At 43.6% G+C, this 27,316-nt stretch overlaps 1 protein-coding gene across 3 annotated transcripts in view; it reads right to left on the bottom strand.

Annotated features, from left to right (window-relative positions):
- ZNF704 (zinc finger protein 704) overlaps positions 1–27,316 on the bottom strand; it is a 218,841-nt gene that overhangs the window by 28,332 nt on the left and 163,193 nt on the right. For all 3 annotated transcript variants that reach the window (XM_082363482.1, XM_082363484.1, XM_082363483.1), the window contains exons 3-5: positions 19,767–19,870; positions 14,734–14,966; positions 1,623–1,723 (exon numbers count right to left, since the gene is read on the bottom strand). In XM_082363482.1, the coding sequence (XP_082219608.1) occupies positions 1,623–1,723; positions 14,734–14,966; positions 19,767–19,870 (438 nt within the window). The remainder of the gene's footprint in view (positions 1–1,622; positions 1,724–14,733; positions 14,967–19,766; positions 19,871–27,316) is intronic.

Below are 27,316 nucleotides of genomic sequence, written 5' to 3'. Positions count from 1 at the left end.
GACTTTAAAACAAATACCCCAGGTCCTGATTATAGCTTCCAGAAGCCCTTCCTAAACCTTTAAAGAACTCTGAGCTATTTACTCTGTGAGCTGTGCTGACAGTGAGGTTTGAGGGGAGAAGCTGCAGGATCTCCTTCTCCGAGGGCTTTAGGAACAGGAGCGCATTCTGCCCCGCAGTGTTTCAGTGTGGTGCTTCCTGGAGGATGAGTGGACCCTCTGGCTAGCGGAGCAGACGCCCTGCTTTGCTGGGCCACACCCACGGCGCTTGGTGACTTTCCACGTGCTGTGCCCTGGAAGGGTCTGGCTGTGTCTCCAGCATCCCAAGCCTACAGGTGAGGGAGATAGATCTCTGCTTCTCTCCAGTCACTGAAGGAGCTGATCCACACGAATCAGCAAAATCACCTTAGACCCAGTTCTTGTTTTCTTTTTCTACCACTTTTTTTAATGGATGATACATTCCCTAAATTTATCCCCTGCTGGGCAAAGTGACTGTAGTGTTTATTTCTCAACACTCATCTTTTTAAAAGGGCTCCTCTGTGTCCAAGCATTTTGGGGGACTGGGCATGTATTTGGATTTGCCTTATGCACACTGGTTATGACTTACAGCTTCTCAAGGTCTCTTCTCAGTCTCAGATCCCTGGACAAGAAAAACCCAGAGACTAAAGCACAAGGCAACTGAACTACCATTGCCCCTCTGGAGTGGCCCCCAATCCCTGTTGCTAGAAACTTAGTTTCATCTTTCCTTAGAATGGTCTTTATATAACACAAGAAGTGTCAGTTGTACAAATAAAGGACTTATTTGGGCAACAGAAAATGATAGAGCAGGTCATCAGGTATCATAAGAATAGCAACAGCAGCACTGATTGTCACTGTGGTTCTTAAACCCTTTTCAGGTTATATCTGCCTTTGAGGCTCAAAGTCACGAATACACTCCACTGGGAAAAAAGTGCACATCTAATTTTACAGACAATTTCAGGGGGTTCAAGGACCCCATACCCTACCCTACCCTAGTGGTCCATCTTTTACAAATCATTCTAACATACATTTTATTTTTGACCCTCACACATGCCCCTGCAGGGCTGATATTATTAGCCTCATTTTCAGAAGGACCTGAGGCTCCAAGCAGTGACTTGTTTAATATCACTTAGTGCAGCGGTCCCCAACCTTTTTGGCACCAGGGACCGGTTTCTGGAAGACAATTTTTCCACAGAGCGGGTGGTGGAGGGGGATGGTCCAGGCGGTAATGCGAGCGATGGGGAGAGATGGGGAGCGACAGGTGAAGCTTCGCTCGCTCACCTGCCGCTCACCTCCTGCTGTGCGGCCCAGTTCCTAACAGGCCGCGGACCAGTACCGATCCTCGGTCCTGGGATTGGGGACCCCTGACTTAGTGAGTATACTAGGGAAGCTTTACAAATTTAAGTCCACATTCTTTCCACTTGCCATACTGGCCTATATTATCTGCAGGGGGCATCTCCATAGTGATTAGGAAGATCAAGCAGGCTTAGTCCCTATTCCTATGTTCAGAATTTTTAAGGCACAGTGTGGTGTGTAATTCTGAGTGCAAGTGACCCTGGATCGAACTGATGGACATACGCCAAGCTCTGAAGGGAGGGTTGCCTTACCCAAGATGAATGGTCCGGATGTGCTTCTGGATACCCACTGCAGTGCTCAGAACCTTCCCACAGTTTTTCCAGAGGCATTTGAACATCACCTTCATGGAGTTCTATAAATGGGAGAGAAAGTTACATTAAGGTGAAAACTAACCCAACAATTTTAATTTTTTCCTTCATTAGAAAAGTAGCAGCGTCCCATTCTCTTGACCATAACTCAGCACACCATTCTAGGAAACCCCCTGGCTGGTGAGGATCTTGGTGACCTCAGAGATTTTCTTGCATCCTTCATGAATACTGAGCCCTGCTGGAATATTTAGTTCACTTTCATGAAGGTGGTCACAGTGTCATTTAGGCATTAATGACAGTGTCTAACATTCACTGAGCACTTACCATGTGCCAGGTGCTAGTCTAAGAATTTATCTCATTTAATCCTAAAAGATGGATGCTATTATTATCACCACTTTACAGATTCATGGAAAGCCTCAGTAAAACTTGCCCGATGAGCTAGCTTCTAGCAAAGCTGGGATATGAAGTTTGGGAGTCTGGTTCCAGGAACCACCCTCTCCACCAGCATACAGCTCCATCTTCTCTTACAAGGATCTCAGAAGTTTTCCCAAACAGTTCAGCACATTGATTGAGAGCACTGATTCTGGACTGCCTTTCTCAAGTCCTGGTTTCCTTATTTATCAAGTAGGAACAATAGTACCTGTCTCATAAGGTTATTATGAGGATTAAATGAGGTCATGAAAGTGAATCATTTAGTGCAATAATGACGGGAGTAATTATTCAACCAATGGCAGCTATTATGGTCTTATTATGATTATACTTCCCGGAGTGAATTTGACAGGGAGTGAGTTTTCTCCAGGGAGAGCGCTTGTCGTTGGACTGCTGTCTCTTTGCTGATTGTTTCCATGGGCACGGTGACAATCACTTCCATGTACTCACCAAGCCCCATCCCGTTTTCACCTGGGAACAGACTAGACTTCATTTCCCAGCCTCCCTTGCAGTTAGGTGGGGTCAGGGCCAGGGGAACATGGGCAGAAGTGACACACATTCCTTCTAAGCCTCATCCCTAAACTACTTCTCAATGTCACCCAAGCCCGCTCTGCTGACTAGAGGTAGGGGATACCCAAGGACTTAGGGGACAGTAGAACCACTAGATCAGAGATTTGTAAATTTTCAATATTTTTAAAATTGAAGTATAGTTGATTTACAATGTTGTGTTTATTTCTGCTGTGCAACAAAGTGATTCAGTTATATATATATATATATATATATATATATATATATATATATATATATATACACACACACACACACATTCTTTTTTTAAATATTCTTTTCCATTATGGTTTATCATAGGATACTGAATATAGTTCCCTGTGCTATATAGTCAGACCCTGTTGTTTAGATCAGGGATTTTTAATCTTTCGTTTGCCATGAACTCTTCTGGCAGTCTGTTAAATTCCATGGACCCCTTCTTGAATAATGTTTTTTAATGTTTAAAATAAAATACATAGGATTACGAAAAACTGCAAGAGTACTGAAATAGCTGTCAAAATATTTTAAAATTTTGTGAAATGGTAATATATGTACTCTTTAACCCATTAAATAACAAAGATCTTTAAGTGAGTCTAGTAACTATCATAATTTCAAAGTAGTGTTAAGCATAAATGATATTTCATGATATCTGCTAAAATTGTAAGGTGATATGAAAATATCCGTGATTTCTATTGGTAGTAAAGTCACAGGTGGCATTAACATTATTGTGGTTTGATGTCTTCGATCATAATTGCAGGAAATGCTAAATTATAGTTAAAAGATTAATGACAATAAAGGTATACTTTTTCTCCCATCCAAGTTCACAGACTCCCTGAATTCTGTCCACCCCCTTTCCGGGACCTGTGGACTCCAGGTTAAGAACCTCTGTACCCGGAGGAAGGGGCCTGGGTCCCTGGAGAATTGTGTGGAGCAGAGACACCCTTTCACCACCCCCGCTGACCTGATTGGATTGTGACATGAGAAATCCTTTATGGGGTTAAGCCACTGATGTTTGGGAATGGGTTGTTTCAACCGTAAGCCTACCCTGACCAATCAACATAGTAGTCATGACACCTTCCTTGAACTGACGGAATTGATGTAGCATTGTTTACAAGTCTAGTAGGATTTCTGCCCTCAAGCCCTGTTCTAGAAAGCAATCATTTACACACTTAGAGGATGATTCATCAGCTACTATGATGCGATTAATATCCTGATCCAGCCAGCCACCCACCCGCACCCAAGTCTTTCTCTAGGTTTCTCAATTGAAACAAGGTACCTGGCAACTTCCCGAAGTGAGGAGTATCCTGTGTGTTGGGAATGGTCACTTTCAGCGTGGCAAGTGGAGGACAGAGCATGGTGGCACAGGGCCACAGTCTGCTGGGAAAGACTGGTGACAACAGAAGGAGCGCAGGCCTCCTGCGGGCTTCATGAGCCCAGTGGCCTAGGGGTCCCAGGGACTCTGGCCAGGTGGCCGGCATTCCTGACACGGCAACCTAGCCATTCCCACTGTAGCTCCCGGACATCTCGGACAGCCTGCCTGTGCTCCCCACTGCAATGGGCAGTACTGAGCTCTAGGAGCTGCAGCAGCGAAGGGATGGGCAGAAGCTGAGAGAGGGATGTGAGGGGAGCTGAGACAGAATTAGGAGACTTTAAAGTACATGATCCTGAGGCGTTAGTGTTTATTCTAAGGAGACAGTTCACAAATTTCAGGCTCCCTGATCTCCTTGAGCCACTGATCCAAACGCCTGAGATGTAAGATGAGCCAAAGGGGGAGAGTTTAAATCCTGCCCTGCCCCCCACCCCAACCCCAAGGTTCCCGAAAAAGAATTCTGCTTGGTGTTTTTTATTCAAAGCATGTAACAACTTAACAATATTAATGAACAAATCCTCACCCTAGGAATGCTTTCTGCCCATTTTTCAAACAATGAAGCTATACTATTAAAAATTATCTTCCACTTAAGGGAATTAATGACTCAAACCAAAATTACAGGTATCTGAGAGTCCAAATATCCATCTGGAAATGAAGTCATGATAGATGAAAACACTTTCTGATTCATTCCAAGCCTTTTTGCTGATGGTATTCCTTTATTCATTAAACCAGGTAGCTATTTAGCAAGGAATATTCCAGTGGCAGGTGACAGAAAGAAAAGAAGCTGTTCTCCAGGAACTTACATCCTAGTGGGAGAGAAAGAGAAATGATAATAAATGATGATTGTTTCAGGTATGGTAAGGTCATTGGAAATGGGGGTGGGCTGCGTTAGGTCAGACAAAGCCTCTAGAAAGTGACTTCTGAGCTGGGACCTGAAGGTTGGAGAAGAAGCCAGCCATGCTATGAGCTAGAGTTTTCCAGGCAGAGGGAAGAGTTAATGCAAAGGTGTGAAGATGGGGAAGAGCTTGACATATTGTAGGGCCAGAAAGGACAGTGAATTTAGAGGGAAAGGAGAGAGGGTGTGATCTGTTTGAAATAATGTGGAGAGGCAAGGAGGGCCGGATCATGCAGGGTCTTGTAGGTGAAGGTAAGGAATTTGGATTTGATCCTAAAATAAAGAAGCTACTGAAGGGGTTTAAGGAAGGGAACGACATTATATGATCTAGGCTTTAAGAAAACATCACTCTATTCTGCGGAGAGAACAATAAGGTCACCAGTGTGATGCTCCCACAGGTCAGAGAAGAGGGCGGCTTGAAGCAGGTTTGGGCAGTGAGAATGGAGAAAAGTAGACACATTCAAGATCCATTTTGGTGCTCTGTAATGGCCTATACGGGAAAAGAATCTAAAAAAGAGTGGATATATGTATACGTATAACTGATTCACTTTGCTGTACACCTGAAATGAACACAACATTGTAAATCAACTCTACTCCAATAAAAATTAAAAAAAAAAAGATCCATTTTTGAGGCAGATCAAACAGTACTTGCTGTTGGGCTGAGTATGAGGAATGTTAAAAGGGGCGGTGTTAAAGATGACTTCTATAGCTTTGTGAGTTGTGGTTCTGTTTGGGATATGCTTATTTTGAGATACCTGTTAGTGATCAAGAGGAGGTGGCAAGTAGGACCACGGATCTATGAGCCTGGAACTGAGGGGAAGTCAGGGCTAGAGATATACATTTGGAGTCAGGAGCTGAAGGATTTCTTAAAACAGATCTGGATGAGATCATCTAGGGAAAAAAATGCAGCTAGAGATGATTAGAAGGCCCAGGATACTGCAGCATCCAATATTTCATGTAGGAGATTGAGAAAGAGAAGCCAGAGAGAGAGAGAGAGTGGGGAAAGTAGTAGTAATCCAGACAGTGTGGTATTACCAGTACAAAGAGAAGAAAGTGCTTTAAGAAGGGATATGTGACTTGTCCAGTATCACTTGATGATTCCTACCAATTAGTCAGTTAGATGAAGTCTTTTGAAATTAATATAATAGTATTACACAACATATAGAGCCAAATTCATTCTACATCTTAGGAATTTTGTAAAGGGTCAAACTGCTGATTGTTTTAGGAAATGACAATCACAGTGGTATTTTTGTGCCATAACAAGTATTACGTATAACATTCTGTTCCTAGTCCTTGCAATAATATGTCAAGCATTTGCTTCTTGAATTGATTAGTAAAGCTTGGCACTGATTATAGAAAAATAAATGTCATTGGTATAACTCCTTTCCTTAGTTAGGAGGAAATAGCTGGTATAGAGGTATCGAATCCCCAAAATACAATGAAGCTGACCAATATCCTCTCTAAGTCCCTTGGAATTTGGAGACCTACCAGTTGCAAGTGCTTGTGTGTCATCTCCTCAATTACGCCCATACTTTTTTGGGCCCCTACTAAGGGCTCCAAAGAAATCTGTTGCCCAAAGAGAATTAGGTAATGGAAATGAAGAAAAATGATCAACTTTGCTTCCTCCTTGCTTTTCTCTTTTGCCTGTGGGGTACCACACCATCCCTTCTGATTCCTTCTAGCCCTATCTACACCTTTATAAAGAGCCTCTTCATTACACTCTTCTCAATTACCCCACTTGAGAACACCACCAGCTTCCCCCAGGACCTTGATTGAAATGGGGAAAAAGTAGGTTATAAAAGAATATAAACAACATTATATATTTGGGAGGGTATGTAATACAAATAATTACATGGTAGAAATATTGGGGAAGGGTATCTTATTTTTACATTAATTTCCAAACATAAAAATTACCCTATTTTAAATTTAAAATGAAAGTCACCCTATAACACTTGCTTGATTAATTTTTGGAGAATAAAAGTATACTAGCATGAGCACCTCAACTTTAATGAAATCAAGTGACTTCTCTCTACCAAGGTGAAGAATGTTCTCCTGTCGAACCAGAGGCCCCTTAAATGGTGGTTAAGTACTTTTCAAAGTCCCCTGACTACATCCAATGGAGACAAATCCTTTGTCTACAGACTACTCACTGTTATGCTAAAGGAAAGCCAGCCATGGGAGGAGAACAGGAAAAAAAATAGCTAAATAAACACCCAGATTGCCACAGGGATCCAAGCGTGCCCAAAGAGGCCAAACCAAGCAAAGCTGCCGGTGGAGTTGCAGCCTCCAAGTCTGAACGTGCCCATCTGTGCTTCAGTCCTGGCTTCTCCTCTCAGCTCGAACAGATGTTCACAAAGCTGGGATGTCCGAGGTAGAGAGAGGCCACTGTCGGTTGGGAACCACAGCGTGCTAGGGTCCCCCACACATTTGCCTGATTAAGCTGAAGCTCCTGGCAGCTACAAGCTGACTCACGGAATCTCCCACATGCCCAATGGGACATTCACAGCAGCACCCAGGAAAGCTCTTTAGAATCACCCAACTTTGGCCTTGTGGGCTACGATGGTTGGAAAGAACTTCCTGGGGATTCATCACTTTTGCAGCAGCTTCCAGAATGTCTCTCATACCGACTGCTTTGGGGCTATAGGTTTCCTCCTTTGGCCAAGAAAGATCTTTGGCCAAGGCTTCCTTCTTCATCTTCTCTCTGCTTCCCTTTCCATGGCAAACTTCCATGCTGGTTTTGAATTATTTCATACTTAGGGTACATGGAGTAGTTTCTATTTTCCTGATAGGACCCAGACTGGTATACAGGACTGACAAGATGACTGCTGAAGGTCACCTTCAGTTCCAAGAGTGCAAACACAGCTGGATTTTGGAGAATTATATGACACGTCCAGGGATAAGTTCAATTACAGCTATATTCCAGAAGGTACATAAGCATGACTTTGAGCATCACATGACCAGTTTACCAGACAGCTGCCTGGAGTTAACGTCAAAGTTGCCTTAACTGTTAGAAGTTGTAGGGATTCCAATTCTTTTCTTTACTGGGAGAGCAGCCTTATACATGTCACCTCACCACCTTGGGACTTTCTTTATTCGTAAAACAAGAGGACTGAACAAGATTAGTGATTTTGGATCTGTGAGGTGTGTAGGTAAATTCCAATGTATACCAAGCAGGGATTAAAAATCTCTCACCTGTATGTGCCATTTATAGATTCTGTGGTAATAAAATTTAAAAATAACAAAAAGATTTTTGTAAAGGGAATAATGCAGAATGTATCCCCTTGTATCTGGCTTCTATACCTTAGCATAATTTTTTTTGAGATTCACCCACTGTTTCTTATTTCAGTCATTAGTTGCCTTTTATTGTGGTGTAGTATTCCATTTTATAACGTATCACAGGTTTCCAGTTTGGGGTGGCGATGAATAAAACTGTTATGAAATTTGTCTACAAGTGTTTTTGTGGACATGCTTTCTTATCTCTTAGGTAAATATCTTAAGAGTGGAATTACTGGGTCATATGGTGAATATATATTTACCTTTATAAGAAAGTGCCGAACCGCTTTACAAAGTGGTTGTACCATTTTACATTCTCAAGAGCAATGAATGAGAGTTCCTGTTGCCAACATTTGGTATTTTGCACACCAAAAAGTGCACACTGTATGATTCCATTTTCAACAGGCAAAATTAATCTCTAGTGACAGAAGTCAGGGCAGTGGCTGCCTGTCTGGGGTGGGGGGTGGCATCTGACTGCAGAGGACACAAGGAATGCTGGCCTGGATCAGAGTGGTGGTTACTCAGGTGGAGACATTAGTCAAAACTCACTGAACTATACATTTAAAGCGGGCTCATTTTATCATGTGGAAATGATACCTAAATGTAGAGTAGATTTAAAATGATTTCTAAAACCACAACAAAAGCATTCCTGAATTAATAGAAATCCCTAGTCATTATATATTTTCTCGATCAGTGATTTCTAAAAGTGCATCTCACATTTGGAGATATCTGTACATTTCCAGACATGATCAAGCTGTCCTGTAACTTGGAAAGGTTGAGTCTGGGCTCGATGACTTCTGAAGTTCTTCAAGCTCCTGGACCACACACTGCCTGGCAGACTGTTCTAAGATGCTGTCATTAAATTGCCTAGATCTCTCTTCTTTACCCTGATCCTCCCTGAGGTCAATCAGCTCCCCGGCTCTGGCTGGCAATGCTGTGTCATCACCGTGAAACCTGTACAGTGTGACCCTGAGCTGCTTTTCTTAGCACCGCCCTCCCCAGCAGTTCTAACAGATGGGTCTATTTCTGGAGCAGCAGTTCTTCTTACAGAAGGCACTTCTCTGCTCAAAATTAGTGGGTTAGGAATTAAGTCCGTGCAGAGACTGGCAACAGGCGTATTCGTGAGGGCCTTGAGGGTCTGTTTTCTTTCCGGAGCAGTCATTCACAATTTAAAGCGATTCACTGCTTTCTGATTTTGAAAGATTGAACACGTAGAATGGAGCAAACGATTAATTCTACTGTTTACTGTTTACTACTGTACAACTATGACCGAAGCAGCTTATGTGAACTGAGCTGTTTTTTCTCTGACTTGAGATTCTCTCTAGTCCACAGGTAAAGTGGTTCATGGTCAAGACACCTGTGAAATAAATGAAAATAATGAAGGTTGGAATTTCATGATTGCCTTTGATTTGTGCTGATGTTCTGAAATGCAGAGTCTTGAGTCAGATTTCCTCGCAGGGCGCTGATTTCTGACACTGTCATTGCTTCCTTCACCCCTCACCTGACGTAGTCTGGCCTCTTCCATTAACCCTAAATAAGCCCAAGGTGGCTGAGGTGGCCGAGGGGCTGCAGCGGCCCTGACCTGGTCAGGATGGGTCAGGATGGAGGATGGAGGCAGGCAGCCTTCTCTCTCCACACCCACGGTTCTCAAATTCCCTTCGGTCTGTTGTCAAATGGGTAAAAAGGAAAGCGAAATATTAGCAGCCAGCATTTACTGCTCACATAATCCTCACAACAACTTGATCAATATGGTGCTATCATTCTCCATATTGTACAGATGAGGAAACTGAGGCTTAGAGAGGTCAAGTGATTTGCTAAGGGCACAGGAGTACGGCAGCTGGGGTGCTAATTCCAGAGCCCGAACTGTTTTATCCTGTTTAGCAATGGACAAATCCAAAATCCGACTGAACTAGGAATCTGACATGGAAAGAAGCACATTAGTAATTAGCTATCAGCCCCTCTCGATTTTCTAGAGGTCGTCAGGAATGGTGGTTAACTCTTGGCCTTCCAGAGAATTGTTTTCTCCCAGACGCCTGGAGCGGCTGTATTTAGGGCCATTGCACCACCTTGTGGTCATGATGGGAACTGCACCTTCCCCGTAGTCCCAGAATCCTGGTTCTTACTACCAAGCTTTTCTCCGAGCAGCCTCAAAGTACAGTCAGTCTGAAATTCCAGAGGAAAAAATCTTCTAGAACGGGGCTTGACGCAGTTGACTGGCCGATCTCCAGAGCCGGGAGAAAGAAGCCTTTCATTTCCCTTCCTCGCACCCCACGTACCTTGGCTGAAGGGCCTGTTAAGAGCGATGGGCGTTTCCTGCGGGAAGTCGCGCCCCCATCAGACAGCCTGGAGTTCCTCTCTCTGCCTTCAATTTCTTTGCAAACCCTTTGCACCCCGCTCCCGCCCTGCCATGTAATGTTGGCTGTAGCTGGGTCTGTTTTCTTTCCATGTTGTTTTCTTCTGGGCGGCAGAGGGAAATGTGGATTCCTTCAATTAATTTGCCTCAAGAGTTTCATCTTTGCTCTTTCAGCGAAACTGATCTTATTTCTAACACATTCACATGACCTCAGTGAGACTCTCTTCTGCACAATAGGGATAGGACTAGGCCAAGGATTTTTGTGATGATTCCATGACATGCTGCGTTTAAAAGCATTTTGTAAACTGTAACAAAACATGCAAATGTAGTTACTGTCAGCAATTGTTTCTTGCTTACTACTGAGAGTAGGCGATAACGCCTTGTCTAGGCAATGAATCTCTCTTCCTCTTTACACAAGTGGAACAGGGATCACGTATGAGGTGACAGTGAGGAAAAGTGATAAGGAGTTTCCATAATGAGGAGGACGATCAGGGTCATTGCTTCATAATCAGTATAGGGTATGCCTCCTGCCCCTTTGTTTTGGGGTCCTAAAATGTCCATTACAAAGTTGCTACATTCCAGTACATGGGGTTTTGGGGCTTGTAAGCCCTTTCTACTTATGGCTGGTCACACTTAATCTACATGATTGTCTTGAGAGAGGTTTGATAATGCCTGTTTGCCTGTTTGACAGATTAAGAAGCTGATGATCAGAGGGATGAAGTGTTTTCCTTAAGTTCTCAGGGTAGCAAAGTTGAGTTGAGAATGTGGATCTTTTGATTTCCGATCAGGACTCCTTCATTTACCACTTATCATGTTCCCTCTTTATAATAAGGAACAGGGGCTTCCAAACTTTTTTGACCAGGAGCCACAGTAAGAGATACATTTTGTACAGTAGACATGTAAGTGTACAACTGAAACCAAAGGATCAAGAAACAGTACTTATCCTGATTATGTACATTGCACCCTATTCTGCCCTATTCATTAATGTGCTGTTCACAGCTCATTAAACTGATTCACAACCCACTAGTGGATTGAGACCTGCAGTTTGGAAAATACTGATCTAGAAGGTTCTCAAACAATCCCCACAGGATACGTGACCATCACAACTGCCCATGGTCTCAAAGGGATGTTATGAATCTGAGGGAATGAAAAGGAAAATAAAATGAATTCAGAAAGTTTCACCAACTAGAACATACTGCCTAATGGATTAGACAATTAACTCTCAGAAATCTTTTGAAATACGATTTTTAAAAATCTAAAATAGCTGCATTACAGTTACTGTGTTTCTGCCACATCGTGAGCACAGCATTTATCACTCTTAATTATTACTGCCCCTTTACACATCAGTGCCCACCCACCCAACTTTCAACCTTGAAGGAAGGGGCTACGCCTTAATCTCAGGGCATTGAGCACTGTGCTTGCTGGGTGCTCAATAAATATTGGTTCACTTAATACATTAAAAAAAATGAATTGCAACCATCCTACTTTCCTGTTACTCTCACTATTCAAAGTACCATTAAGTTCAAAAGGCAACGACTAAAGCGGCAGCGGGGGGGGGGGTGGTGTGATGAATTGGGCGATTGGGATTGACATGTATACACTGCTGTGTATAAAATTGATGACTAATAAGAACCTGCTGTATAAAAAAAAAAGAAAGGCAACAACTTGGTCTATGTAAAATCCTCTCGTTAAAAATTAGGGACTACGAGGGGCTTCCCTGGTGGCGCAGTGGTTAAGAATCCACCTGCCAATACAGGGGACACGGGTTCGAGCCCTGGTCCAGGAAGATCCCACATGCCACGGAGCACCTAAGCCCACGCGCCGCAACTACAGAGCCTGTGCTCTAGAGCCCGCGTGCCTAGAGCCTGAGCTCCGCAACAAGAGAAGCCACTGCAGTGAGAAGCCCGCGCACTGCAATGAAGAGTAGCCCCCGCTCGCCACAACTAGAGAAAGCCCGCATGCAGCAACGAAGACCCAACGCAGCCAAAAATAAAAAATAAATAAAAAAAAAAATTAGGGACTACGAGCTTCATCCTGTTGGTATTACCCGGGGGGAAATCCAGGGGGAGGTCATAAAGAAAGAAGGAGGAACTTGGTTTTCACTCGTTCATGCATCCCTACTATCCCGACTCCTGCAGAGTGGGTCTGTGCCCTTCAAATAAATGCCACTAGGTAACGATTTTTTTTTTCTTTTCCCTTGATGACTTGACTATCCCCTAATTGAGTTGAAGCCTATAGACCTTACATACGAGTCTGACTAATGCAACCTAACTGCGATGCAAGAGTATGAATCTTGGGGTTTCCCTGGTGGCGCAGTGGTTGAGAATCTGCCTGCCAATGCAGGGGACACGGGTTCGAGCCCTGGTCTGGGAAGACCCCACATGCCGCGGAGCAACTAGGCCCGTGAGCCACAATTACTGAGCCTGCGCGTCTGGAGCCTGTGCTCCGCAACAAGAGAGGCCACGATAGTGAGAGGCCCGCGCACCGCGATGAAGAGTGGCCCCCGCTCGCCACAACTAGAGAACGCCCTCACACAGAAACGAAGGCCCAACACAACCATAAATAAATAAATTAAAAAAAAAAATTTGAAAAAAAGAGTATGAATTTTGGCTCGTGGCTAGAGTAGAAAGGAAAGGCTGTGATGGGCCTTCAGCAGCGCACCTTACAAGCATTGGGGGTTCCCTGTGCTGTGAGCCCTTGCCACAAGGCTGGGCCACGCTTGATGAGAGCCAAGGCCACACACTCTGAAGGCCCCAGAGAGAAAGTCTGTGCAGCCTGAAGCAACAGAACAAGACTCCAGGTCCACGCAGCCGTCTTGTCTATGGGTTCCCACTGATAAAAGTGCCAGCCTCTCTCCCCGTCTAGTCAAGCGAAGACGCAGTGTCTCCGGGGACTCACGGGATGCCGGAACAACTCCAGGCCCCCTGCCCAATGGATTGGAGTGTGAAACTGCAACTCTTCATGCCACTGCCTCCGGGAAGGATAGCAGACTACATTAATGCCCTGTTCTCTGGGCAGAGAGAGTGCGTATACCACCGCCCCTGCTACACATGCTGCGTGATGCTAAGAGAGGCGCAGGGAGGGATGGTGTTGGATCAGTGCCATCTCTTTGTTTCTCTCTTTGAAATGAACTGGGGGAAAAAAAAGGTTGCACTGCAGTCCTCAGGGTTTTCTTTGGATTTTTGTTTGTGAATAGTCATTAATAATGAAGCTGCCAATTGCAAATTAAAAGACTAATATATAATAACAGTTTCATATTTACATGGAGATTTAAAAAATAATGTTAAAATGTTTTCTAGATAGAGCAGTAGGATTTCTTTATTCAATGAAACAGAAATGCTTTTTAAAATCGTGAGTGAACATAATGATTTAAATGTATGTGAAGAGAATGAAAAGAATATGAGTTTTCGCTTCAGGCAGACCTGGTTTGAATGGCGGCTCTGGCCCTTCCTAACCTGCAGGACAGGAGAGAGCTAAATGTATAATCTCCCTGGTCCTCAATCTCCTCCTATCAAGATAGGAAAATAATACTTACCATACAGCACTGCTGTGAGGACTAAATAAAGGTGTAATCAATTAATTTATTAAATCAATTAATTAGACCTCCTTTTTCACTTCTAATGTAATAAATGTATAATTTGGGGTATATTACTTATATACGACATACGTTTATATGTTAGCTTTCATGTATATTTCACACCTGGTTTTATAAAAATAAGACGCAAAGTATTCTTTCCAACAACACTTCAGGGCTCAGTGAAGCAGAAAAGAGAAAAACATATTAATTTTATTTTACAGATGAAGTTAAGTACCAGGAAGAGAGTGAGTTAATTACCAAACCAAGCCTGAAGTCCAATTTTCTGACTTCCAAATACTGGTAAGTCCCAGGTTATCTGATGTTAACTCTTAACCAGTGCAGCAACTTACAACCAGGGGAGAGGATGGGGATGGGATGGGGGGAATGCGTCCTTGGAAGAAACATTAATATTTTAGTCGTTTCTATTTGTCTTTAGCCACGACCCTTAATTTATTTTGAAACTTCAAAGAACATTAGAGGGGAACAGAGGCTGCTCCTGTTGATCAAAAGGGGCGTGGGTTGGAGAAGTACCAGAATCACCACCCCAGGATCAAACCCGCCCTTAGAAGGCGGAGGGAAAGCACCGTCCCGCAACTGAAACCCGAAACCAACCTTTCGTTTCCTGGGAATGGGCTCGTCAAAGAGAAGGTTGCTGGCCTCCGCCTCGTCGATGCCATCGTCCGGGGGCGCGGGGCTGCGGAAGGGCTTGAAGCTGTCGGCGGAGAGCGGCGGCGACGGCGTGGACGGGTTGGACTGATCACTGGGGGCGCTCCAGCTCCAGTAGCCGCTGCTGCTCGTGCTGGAAGGCACGCCGCCTCCCTCCTTCCACGATCCGCTCAGGCCCTCTGTCCGTTCACACAAGCACAGCGTCAGTACCCAGTCCCGGACCCCGGGGAGCTCAGGCATGGGTCAGAGGGGAAACGGGGCCCGGATTCCATGCCGGTGAAGGCACCTGCACCCCACTTGGCAATTTCCAACAGCTGCGCATGTACGTTTTACTCTATTTATACTTCCAAAAAAAAAAAAAAAAAAAGCCGCGTTATAGTTTATAAACATTTATTTTAGCCACACGATAACAGGTTTCTCTAAGAGTTATGTGATTGGTGTTGCTTTGTGCAACACTAGTTCTTTCGGATGAGAGTGGAGATTACATAAAAACGAGGGAAAAAAAGATGTTCTGATTCCCTAAGTTTGGGAAGACCGGCGTTTATGGACTGTATCCCTAAGGGAGAAGTCGCTTGCGGTATTTCCCCACACCCCACACCTCTGCATTTTAACACTTTAAAAGGAATTTCTTACAGGACTGTGATTCTTGGGATACATTTATAGAAAGAGTTAGTCTAAGATTTAAGAACCTAAGAGAACGAATTTCTGATTAGTTACCTAAAGCCATTTACCATCCTGCTTTTTATAAGAAATAATCGTGCCTTACATTTGGTGTGTGTTTTACATCTTACAAAGCTTATTCACACAATCTCATGCATTCTCACAATATCTTTCAGGGTAAGGATTATCATGCCCCTTTTACAGACAAGGACCCTGAGTCCCAGGAATTGAAGTGATTTGCCATTTCACCATGATTAGTACATAACTTAGACGGGCCAGGGCCCCAAACCCTGGTATACCAGTTGGCCTTCTTTCTCCTTCAGGACATGCAGGCCCTGTGTTGTGAGCGTCCTCCCTTCTCTCTGGCAAAGCTGAGATCGTAAAAGAAGTTATTGGTAATAATTACTGATAAAACTGGTGTTGAATTTTACCTTTCCACTTGTGGGGGAAAACATGATGAAATGCTTGCTAATATAGAGAGATCTTTGCCCAGTTTGAATGTCTTCAGGGGGCTCTTTTAATCACAGAAGATTTGCTTTACTTTTCAAAATGCCCAATCTTAATTAGCATTTGTATAAATTAGACTTTCTTTTTGGATAATTTCTTCTCCATATTAATGCACATTTTGAATATATTAAAACTATATTTTAACTATAAGGAGGAAAAAAATCCCAAAATGACTCATTAAAAAAATGCTGTTAACATCTGTGTAATTAGTAATGAAGTGAAGACAAATAGCAGACTAGCATTCATGGAAAAATTTCTCAACTACCTTCACCTAATTATAGGCTTCCAGAATATTCCACAACTATGTCAAGCAAAAAGTTCAGTTAGATGAATGAAGTTTTAAGTTGAATAGCAGAAGTAAGTTGACCATCTCATTAAAGCCAGGCTCTAACAGAATTACATGGTCATTTATGCAGGCTCACACCTTGACAGCAGCAACAAAACCAAATCAGCATCTCAGTCCCTGTAGTCTACACAGAGACTGATATACTCCCTGGACCCGAGTTGCCTCTAATAAATAAGAAAGCTCCATTCAATACAACATGACTTCAAGAGGAGCCCAGTGTAAGGCCTTAGGTAATACTACCTGGTGTGACAAACTCACGTGGCAAGCCCAGGAGGCTTATAAATATATCACAGCATGCACTTGTAAATAAAACAAGTTCATAGTGCAAGATCTGTAATCATGTTAAGTATGAGGAACTGAAATTATTTTGAGAACCAACAATTGTTACAGTGTGGTTACACTGCTTCATGTCAATGCCAAAAGTTAATTTGTTTGTTTACCTGTGAATGACATTTCCTTTAGAAACACTATTTAGGGACCTCCCTGGTGGTCCAGTGGTTAAGAATCGGCCTTCCAATGCAAGGGACTCGGGGGTTCAATCCCTGGTTGGGGAACTAAGATCCCACATGCCGTGGGGCAACTAGCCCACGCGCCGCAACTACTGAGCCCATGTGCTCTGGAGCCCACGCACCACAACTAGAGAGCCCGCGTGCCACAACTACTGCGCCCATGCACTGCAAAGAAATATCCCGCATGCTGAACTGAAGATCACAAGTGTCACAACTAAGACCCGACGCAGCCAAATAAATATTTAAAAAAGAAATACTGTTTAATCAGAAGGACAATGGAATCTAGAAATATATTTTTCAGAAATTTTTTCAGAAAAAAGTCAGAACCAATTCATAATATTTTTTAGAGAGCAGTGTCTCCTTATCTTAAACATGTGTTTGCTAAAAATGCAGACAGGCATTTTGCTGAATCTCACCCTCTTTGCCGACCCACATCCTAAAAAAATGATCCTTTTCCAGCACAGTAAAGGATCACAACAGTTTCCCAAAATTCACTGATATACAATCATTCTGGAGATAATTTTTATTTCTAAAAAAAAGGCCTTCATTATCATAAATTGCTTTCCCTTTTTAAGAATTTCCTCCCCTTTGCAGAATAAATGAGAGATATCAGAAATTTGGGATTACTATTTGGATAGTTATTTTTTAAGTCATAATGAACACTTTCTTTATAACTATACTAAGAAAAGTTTGTATTGAAGAAGCAAAAGGTTTATTTTGATTCTAACATTTCAATACAAAGGAATATTAAAAATGTTCTAAATTAAAAATATTCAATGGTAAAAAGAACGATTACATCAAAATTACTGTTTTCCCCTGAGGATTACGTGACATTCTGTAATTCCTTTTTCCTAGAATAGGTTTTGGGGATGACTTCAGTTTTGCTTTTCCTATCATCTTTCTTTAGCAGCTTTGCCAAGCTGAGAGGGACATCAGGGGAAATCATGCTCATCTCAAGAGCACGGTGTCTACTCTGTGTGAAGAGGTGACATCACCCCAGCTTGCGGTGAATCATGACGGTGGGCACTCCTGATTTCTGGTATTGATCTGAATTCCCAGTATCTTGACCATTCTTCCCAGTTACAAATGGATTGGAGTAAGTTTTGGTGAGGATTCAGTGGATGTTCCACAAATTTATTTTAACACCTCCTGCTTACAACCAGATTATGGGTAAACCCTAGCTCTAGCTCATTATTGACTAGGCTGGCTTTTGGGAGAAGGTTTTCCCTGTCTGTTAAGTTCCATCCAGCGGTCTCAGTGCAGTACATTCACTGAAGTGCAATATGGCTTCTGCTCCATGGGCCATCCACTGTGAATGCTCTTGCCAAAGCCACCAAATTCTTCATGAGGCAGAATTGAGTCCTTTTCATGCTTGACCTTCTGAAGCATCAGATGTCGCTCCCTGAAACAAGCTTTTTCCTTGACTTTCATGAAGTCACACTCTCCTAATCTCTGCTTCTCCAGTTACCCCTCCCTCCGCCTCTTCCTGGGTTCTTTTCCTTCCATGATGAGAAGGCTCACCACTTCCCTCTTAGTCACCTTCTCTTCACCCTCCACTTCTCTACAACGCTCTCAGGGTCATTTCATCTATGCTCATGGCTTCAAAATGTTGCCTTCCAATTCCACATCAGCCCAGACCTCTCCCCCAGGCTGCACCCAGATCCCCATCAGATGCTGCCTCTTGGATGATCCTCAGGTACTCCCCACTAAACGTGTTTCAAGCTGGACCTATCATCTTCTTCAGCAACCCCACTTCTTGCTCCAAACATTCACTAATAGATGTCTTCCTCTGCCTTTGTTCCCCATCTCAGGGAATGGGCTTCCTTGCTGAAGCACAGCAACTTCACAGAAGTCACCCTTATCACTCCCCCTCCTTCATCCTCTCTGTCCGTCACCAACTCCTGTTGATTCTGCCTTTTTCACATGTCTCAGTTAGGCCCTATATGCATCCACACTGTGACCACCAAGATTCAGGACACCCACATGTGTTTTTTTTTTTCTTTATTTTTTGTTTTGGCCTGTAAATCCAATTATAACTTTCCAGTGCCTAAATCATTTAATAGCTCTCCTATAGCCTCAGATTAATGTCCAAACTCATAACCAGGCATACATGGCCCCCTGATTTCCTGCCAGGCTCTCCAACTTCATCTCCTACTGCCCTCCTGATTTATCATATTGAATCACACAAGTCAATATTATATCATGACTAAGAAGATCTGGAATCAGGAAGATAGAATAGAATTTCGGCTCTGCTCTTTACAAGTTAATTAATCCCCAAGTGCCTCAGTTCACTCATCTGTAAAACAGTGATAACATCTCATAGAATTGTTGCGAGAATTACATGAGATAAAGCAAGCTTAGCACTTGGCACATAGTAAGTGCTCAATAAATGCTAGCCATTAATACAGCTGTGATAGTCTCCCCCCCCCCCCCCACCACAAAGAGACTGTACACTACCTGAGAGTATGGACACTGTTTCAGTGATGTATTCAAATCATCTATTATGGTATCTAATAAATATATACTGAATGAAAGAAAAGATTAAGAAGCCTAGGATAATTCTTTTTCAAAATATTTAATCTTCAGAGCTCTTTGATCCAACTCCCTCTCCAACCAAACAGAAAAAAAAAGCTGGGGAAGTAACTTCATTAGACCAATCTCCATTTACCTGGAGAAAAAAGGAACACAAGTTCTCAAAGACGTGTTCTGGAAAGGTGATGGGGATCAATAAATGTGTAGTGAAAGGATGGAGGTATGAACGAGATGCAGTGGGGTCTTTGGGATGATGAGGAGGAGGCTGATAGCTCTGGGGTCCACTTCTTCCACGTTTCTCCTCACTTCCTGCTGATGGGTGAGCGTTAATTGTTCAGTGTGTGTGGCAGGAATGAGACCCCTCAAAGAGAAGCTCTGCTCTCGGTGTCAGAGGGTCCTCCCTGTGCCCCATACCCCAGCCTCACCGTTCTGCCGCACAGGAGGGCTCCGAACCAAAGGGCTGGTGGACAAGCTAGTCAGTACCATCGCTGCTGTCACCTTGTCCATGTCCAGTTCCTCTGAGGATTTCCTGGAAAACAGGGAGGGGCATTGTTAACTGTGCTTATTCTGCACCTGCCATGCCAAGGACCACATGCTACCATACACATTTACTCCTTTAGCTTGTCGCAATGAAAACCCAGCGTTTTGTTAGTTTTACTGTACAGGTAAGGAAGCCGAAGTCCAGAAGTCAAAATCATATAGTATTAGGGGACTTCCGTGGCGGTCCCGTGGTTAAGACTCTGCGCTTCCACCGCAAGGGGGCGCAGGTGCAATCCCTGGTCAGGGAACTAAGATCCCACATGCTGCGCGGCGTGGCAAAAAAAATTATTAAATTTTAAAAATCTGATTTATTAAAAAAATCCTACAGTATTAGGAAGTGATGGTTTCATTCACTGGTCATTCATCTAACAGGTGCTTACTGAAAGTACAGTACTGGGCTAGGCACTTCTAGGCATAGGGGATGCATGGTAAACAACACACGAGGCTGGTGGGAAGAGACACAACGATCAGTAAACAACCAAAAAGGAACAGAATAATTTCTGATAGTGACAAGTGCTATATAGGGCACCGACAGTTTGACATGACGATGGCTGTGGGCAGCTGCACTTATTGGGGTCAGGAAAGGTTCTCCGAGAAGGTGATGTCTGAGGTGAATGAAGTGTGAAGGAGGAGGGGAAGGGGAAATGGACCTCAAGCAGCAGAGACGGCTGTGTGAAGGCGAGGCAGCGGGAATCAGCACCGGATATTTCAAGAGAGACCCACTGGCGTGAGAAGGGGAGAGTGGTGCCAAGCTGGTCTTGTGGGGTCGTGTGGCCATGGAAGGTGTTTCGGTTTTATTCCATGTGCAACAGGAAGTCCCTAGAAGGCTTGAAACAGGTCTAGTGACATAAAATTATTAATATTTTTAAGTTCATGACCCGAGCTGCTATATGGAGAATGGATTTTAGGGAAGGCAGAATAGAAGCAGGGAGGCCAGTTAGGACATGATTGCTAGGAGTCCAGACAAGAGGAAACAGTGGCATGGACCAGGTTGGGGGCAGCAGCAGGTGGTCTGGCAGGACTGGCTGCTGTACTTGGTGTGCGGGGTGAGCAGAAGGGCAGGCGCCCAGGTGTTTGGCTTGAGCATTAACTAGAGCCATTTACCGAGATGGAGAGAGTGGAGGAGAACGCAGTTAGGGGTGTATAAACTCCAGTGCTCTGCTATACAACACTCTACTAAAGGAAGGCTAGGCCAGGGGTTAGTTACCATGTGGTTAAAGTGAAGAGCCACTGAAATGAAGAAGTTACTCTGGTTCATTAATCTTGGCCAGTTAACCCCGAATAAAGGTTCATCAGATAATGATCACCGTGAACCGGAGCCAGCTTGATTTCAATAAAGAAGTTAATATCGAGAGGCAAAAATGTATGCAGTACCTTGACATCAGATAAATTGTACCATCTCCTGAGAGATGAACATTTCGAATAAGGGAACAGTTGAAGAAGCACCAGAGGATTAATGAGGCATATCGACAAAGGAATTGACACTTTGACAAATGTGGCTTTCATTCACAGGTGTGCTGTACAATTTGTAAAAGCAATGAACCCTTAGAGAAACTTTATGGCATTGCTTCACAACAACAATGGGAAAAGAGATTCCTGAATTGGAGAAAAATCAAATGGTTCCCAGTTTAGGTGGGTTGGATTAATTTCAACATGGAGTTACAAAAATGATTACAATTTGGCTCTCTGATGTTCACCATGGTGCTGAACTACTAAGCAAAGCATACTCTTTCAATCTAAGGTACCAAAGATGGGAATCTTTGAAATTTTCTTCTATAGTTCTTCTCAAACTACCTTATGCTCTCTCTTGGCCAATTGATCCATCAAAAGACAAATTACTTGTTTCAGAGAAAAATACTTCTAGAAAGAGAGCTTGAGAGCACACAATGAAATTCATTGCACAGAAGTTTTCAAGACAATTTCATACACTTAGGGAAGAAACTACTCACTCATTTGGCATACCATTAAAAGATTTTACAGTATTCACAATTTATAAGATCCTTGTACTTGGGAGTAAAAGTGATGTCATTTCCCCCCCACCCCAGAAATGAGGGCTCCTGAAACAGCACCAGGGAAAGAACGTAAAGCATCGTAAGGTAACTTTGAGTGTTTTATGGCTCAACCTTCCCATGTAGTCATGGTCACAGGGGGACTGAGTTACTTGGGGGCCCTGAAGGAGAAAGGCTTGCTACAGAGACTGTTCTGTAGATGGTGGGGCTCCTCTGACCGGCTGCCGGCCCAGAGCCCAGCTGTCAGGATCACTCCAGGCCGGCGGGGGGCGCACCTGAACAGGCTGCGCTGCCATCTCTTCAAAGACTGAATTACAGGAGCTGCTGACTTCTCTTTCCCACTGTCAGTCTTCTCCTTCTCTTTTGTTAACAAAAGGTGTAAGAACCTGGAAAAGAGGTCCATGAGCCTGGCACAGGGAAATGGCATCACTTTGTAGGGAGAAGGTCCCCTTGCCACCCTCCCCGATCCCTAATGGGACCTGCTATACAGTCATGGTTTTCCCCTCTTGGTTTCAGGGACCTTCATTTTTCCTTCCTCAATCTGCTCTGTAGCTTTTTTGATTTTTCCCATCTAACACGCACATTTTGTTTTAGAGGTCTCACTGATAATTAACTCAAAAGCTGATTTGTGTGTTCTTTAAATATGGAGATCAATAGAGCATGTATCATTACAAAATACGCATTTTTATGTCGCATTTCCAAAAGCTGACGTTTCAAGATAATTATTGCCTGTCATAGAGCAGATTTCTGACGAAGAGTAAAAAGGGGAATAAACATTAGTATAATCAGAGTGTTTCTGAATTTGGATTACCTTTAAGTTTCCCATTGGCATTGGAGTTTACTAACAACAACAAATCAAAGGAATACATTGCTAATGATTCAGTTAATCTGTATTTCTCAGGAAGTATTTTTATCATGTTACATGAAATATTACCGGATGATATGGCCTTGTGCTGAGTTGTGTTTTTGTTTTTATCTTTAATTTCTTTTGGTACAGTACTATCTAATTACTGATTCATTGGTGCTGTAAATTCAAATCCTTATAATTAAACACAAATAGATGATATACAAAGTAGAATCTGTTACACTTTGAGAGAATCGCTACAAAGGCCTTCTGGTAGATTTAGAGTTGTTGAGGCTGGAAAAAAAACCACTGGAGGTGATATTACATATTCTCTCCTAATTTGAAATTGAATTTGAATCTACTGTTGAAAACCTTACTAATCATATGTTTACAAAAGGTTGAGACCTTTTTCAATTAATCTTTTCTCTCAGACTTAGTTGAGTATTATGGGACTTAATAACATTTAGAATTATTTTTAAAAAACAGTAATATTCACTGTTACTCTATATGTGATTTGTCCCTCAGGTTGACCTGGCTTCGATGGATGAATAGGATTTCAAGAAGGGAGAATCACATTTCAGGCAAGGAATTAGGCAAGTCCTTGTCTTGTAATCCACTTAGGAGTCCTATTTGAAGGACGGGAGATGAGGACACAGAGCCTGGGCCAGTTCATGGGGCCTCATGTGCCAAGCTAAGTGGTTTGTCGTATTGTAAGCAGAGGGAAGCCATTGAACCTTCAGGAACCTGGGGGAGAGATAGATGATCAATCTGTATTTTAGAAAAGGGTCAAACTGGAAAATGTAATGGAAAGTGAAGAAGCTAAAGGTAGGCTGTTTAACTATTTTTAGTTAAACCGTAATTCAAACCCAAAGTAATAGACTAAGAGACATCTGTTGCTCGATGAACAGATAGCATTTAGTCTTTGAGGACAGACTCCCTACATATCTGCTAAGGAGGTGTCCAGGGCCTCTCTGGGAGAGGCGGTAAAGGTAATGGTGAAGAGCACAGACTTTGGAATGAGTTAGATCATGTGGCTTCAAATCCACTCTGCCATTACTAGCTGTGTGACCTTGGGTAAATTACTTAACATCTCAGAGTCTCTGTTTCTTTATTAGAAAGAGGAAGATAAAAATAGATCTGTTGAGAAGGTTAAATGAGAAAACGTATGCAAGCACAAGCACACAGCCTCACTACAGTAAGGGTTCCATGGATGTTAGCTATTATTAACCTTCAAGTTCATGAACACGTCCATAGCACCCCACAGGAAAGAGGAAAGTGTTAGGTTATTTCACTTGCTCTTCTTATTCAGCACCAGCACTAGCGGTTGTTACTTTTCTTTTCTTGCGGGGGTAGGGTGGGGTGGCTTGTGGTGGTGGTGTTATTTTTCATAAAGACACAAACTTCACAAGAGTAAGAGGTGGCAACTGGCATGGGGAGGAGCAGCTGCTGGGTCCCTCGCTAGAGCTTCACGTTGGTGCCTTGGCAAGGATACAGCTCATGACGTCATGGCTCTTGAGGACGGTCCACAAGTTGCCAAAGCCTTGAGTGCCCATTTGGATTTAATTCTGAAAAACTTTCTGCTTTCAACACTCACTCCTGCAGTAGTAGCTGTGTGCTCAGAGCTCCTTTAGTTCCTGGAAATACAGTCTCAAGAAAATTCGGCAGAATCTCTGCCCTCCGGAGCTCTAGTCTGTTGGAGAACCAGACTTTCATGGGATACACACAAATAAATGTAAACTTACAGACGTGACAAATGTCAGGAAGGAGTGGATGGATTTGGTGCTCCTGGCTAAGGGGAGAGCTCCCGGCTCAGGGCGACTGCAAGGGGCATTGGTGTCGCCTCGCTGAGGCCGTGGACGAGCCCCGGGCTGGGCAGTGCGAGAGTGCAGGCCAGGCTGCCGTCAAAGGAATGACAAGGCCGAGCGGGGTGTGCCTTGCACAGGTGGGGCCTGTGAAGTTCTGTAAGGCCCTTCTCTTAAAGGCCCTGGGAAGCACTGAATTGTTTCAAGTGGGGTGGGCTTGGGAGAGGTCAGGTCAGCTTGGGGTGACGCTATCAGATTTGCTTTTCAAAAAGCTCAGTCTGGCTGCCATGTGGAAAATGAGTTTCTGGGGTTTGACCACCGATCTTTTATCGGAAGAATTGATTGCCTGGTGACCGTGGCAGCAGGTTGCAGAATGACATCACCTGTGACATGAAGAGGCAGTTGGGGGGCTGTGCAGCATCAGGGGACACGGGCCCAGGCCCAGGGTCTCCCGCATGGGAGGGCGCTGCCGGTCTGGCCCCGAGCGCTCGGCCGTGGCCTGCGCTGAGAAGCCCGGCTATTGTTCACGCCACAAGAAGCGTTTTTCTTCTTTTGATAACACTTCATGCCTGATTGCCATCTGTTCGCAGGGTGCATACAAACACGGTCTCCCCTGGCTAACCCACCGGCTAAGAGAGAAGTGTTTTACACCCGAGAGAGCCATAAAAGACATTTATCTGCAATTAAAGCGTGGTAGTAATAAACGGAAATAAAAATGAAGAATACATCTCTCAGATTAGCACCGATCCAGTTCCTTAGCAACTACCAAAATCTGCTGTCTAGACCGAGTTCAATTACTTTTAAAACTTGTGGTAATCTTTGAACAAGGAATAAAGTCTGAAAATAAAGTCTCTTTCCCTAGAAAGGCCACAGTGACACCCCAATCTTGGAATTCTGGGAAAGCTTTTCCTGAGAGTTTGGAAAACTGGATTCAGTAACTGTTAAACGTGATTAAGCACGAAAACTTCATTTTCTTTCTAAAGGGATCTTGTAGCAAAAGTGGTCAGTGTTAACTCCTCCAATTTCATTTCAGCTGTTGTTCCCTTTAAGATTATAGGGAAGATTAGAGAAGCTGCCTTCAGTGCACTAAAGGGTCCAGTGGCCTTGATTAAACAAGACGGGAAAATTAGAGCAAACACGTCATAATAGGTAAGGCAACATAGGCCAGTACTTCTGAAACGACCTGTGGGGAAGGATCATTTTTAAGAAATTTCTAATCTGTCATGGATCAATACTTTTGGTAAAATACAAGGGAAAAAAATGGGCCGTGGAAGATGTGGCCATGTTAAATTTCTATGTACATTTCCAAACTGCTGCTTCCTCTCAACTTCTGTACCCAGCTCACTGTGGGCTGGTAACGGAGTGCAGATCAGCACTGGTCCACGGACTGCACGTTGAGTACGCGGAACTAGGCAACTGCTTTGATGTCCATTTCACTTTGCCTGAAAACACGGCATCCCTCTTTCCCCCACTTGCCGCTCTGCTCCTCTTGGGCCCTCCCAGCACCGACTTCTCTCTCGGCCCTTGTCACTCTGCACCCTGGGCCCCGCACCCCATTGTCGATGATCCCTCCCCCTCTCCCCTGTACTGTACGTGGGCTCTCCTCTGAAGTTACTCCTCTCTTCCGTTGGGGTTACTTTTCCTGTCACCGCCCCCACCACTGATGTCAGGAGAGGATGCTGGCTTTTGACCTGCCCCCTAGGAGACCATCCCTCTTCATCCTCATGCAAAAACTCCTGGGTTTCTGAGGCTCAGCTGTGCAGTTCTCTCTCCCTCTTCCTATTTTAGCCATCACCAGCCTTTCCATCAGCACCTCTCTCGCCTAATAGTCATCGAATATTTTGGCACATAAATTATAGCCATTATTTTTACCTTGCCTGGAATTTCTATCCTAGGAGATCTATTGAAAGCACCCACTATCCTAACTTCTGGCCCCTTAGCCCCCAAAACATTCAGCAGAGTGCTGAAATTGAGGGAAAGACACTGCAGTCAGATAGACTGAGGTTTAATCCCCAGAAACTCCATTTACTAGCTGAGTGATTTTAGGCAAATCTCGTAGCTTTGTGCAGCTTCATTCCTCATGTATAAAATGGGAATGATAATAATACTGACCTCACAGGGTTTTGGAAGAATTAAATAACTTATGTAAAATACCTGACATATATTAAACACTCAGTAAATAATAATTATTATTTTCATTACCCTTAAGTTCAGTGAACTTTTCTCAGGTTAAAAACCTGAATTATACCTACTGAAGTATTTATAGGTGAAATAACACAGAAACTAGGATTTGCTTTAATATACTACAGCCTCTTCTCCCCCATCCCCAAAAGTGATATAAGATGGGCAAAATGTTAGTACCTGTTGAGGCTATGAGATGGGTATTGAGGGATTCATTTAGACCATTCGCTCTACTTCTACATATATCTGAAACTTCCACAATACAAATTAAAAACAAGAACACAAACCTGGATTTGGGCCACAATTTGTCATTTCTCTCCCCCAGCCTCACTCTATCCTGCTCTCTAGCTCACACTGCCTTACTGCCACCGCACCTGCTCTTCTGCCCCCAGAGACAGCCTGTCTCTTGCTTCTTCCGATTTCCCCCAGGTTACCAGCTTGCCGCTGTCTACCTCTTCCCTACGGTTGGATTCACTAGTTGATGCCCTGGACGCGTCTTTCATCAGCATCCTGGAATCCCTGGCCTTTCTAGCCTTTTGCTTCACTGGCTCAGAAGAACCAAACCCTGGTGGGATCCTCCCTGGCTGCTTTTTACTACC

This window comes from Balaenoptera borealis (genome assembly GCF_965194805.1).
Source record: "Balaenoptera borealis genome assembly, chromosome: 17".
NCBI classification, from domain to species: domain Eukaryota; kingdom Metazoa; phylum Chordata; class Mammalia; order Artiodactyla; family Balaenopteridae; genus Balaenoptera; species Balaenoptera borealis.
The sequence above is the reverse complement of the archived record's forward strand: the minus strand, read 5'-3'. Positions and strand labels throughout refer to the sequence as shown.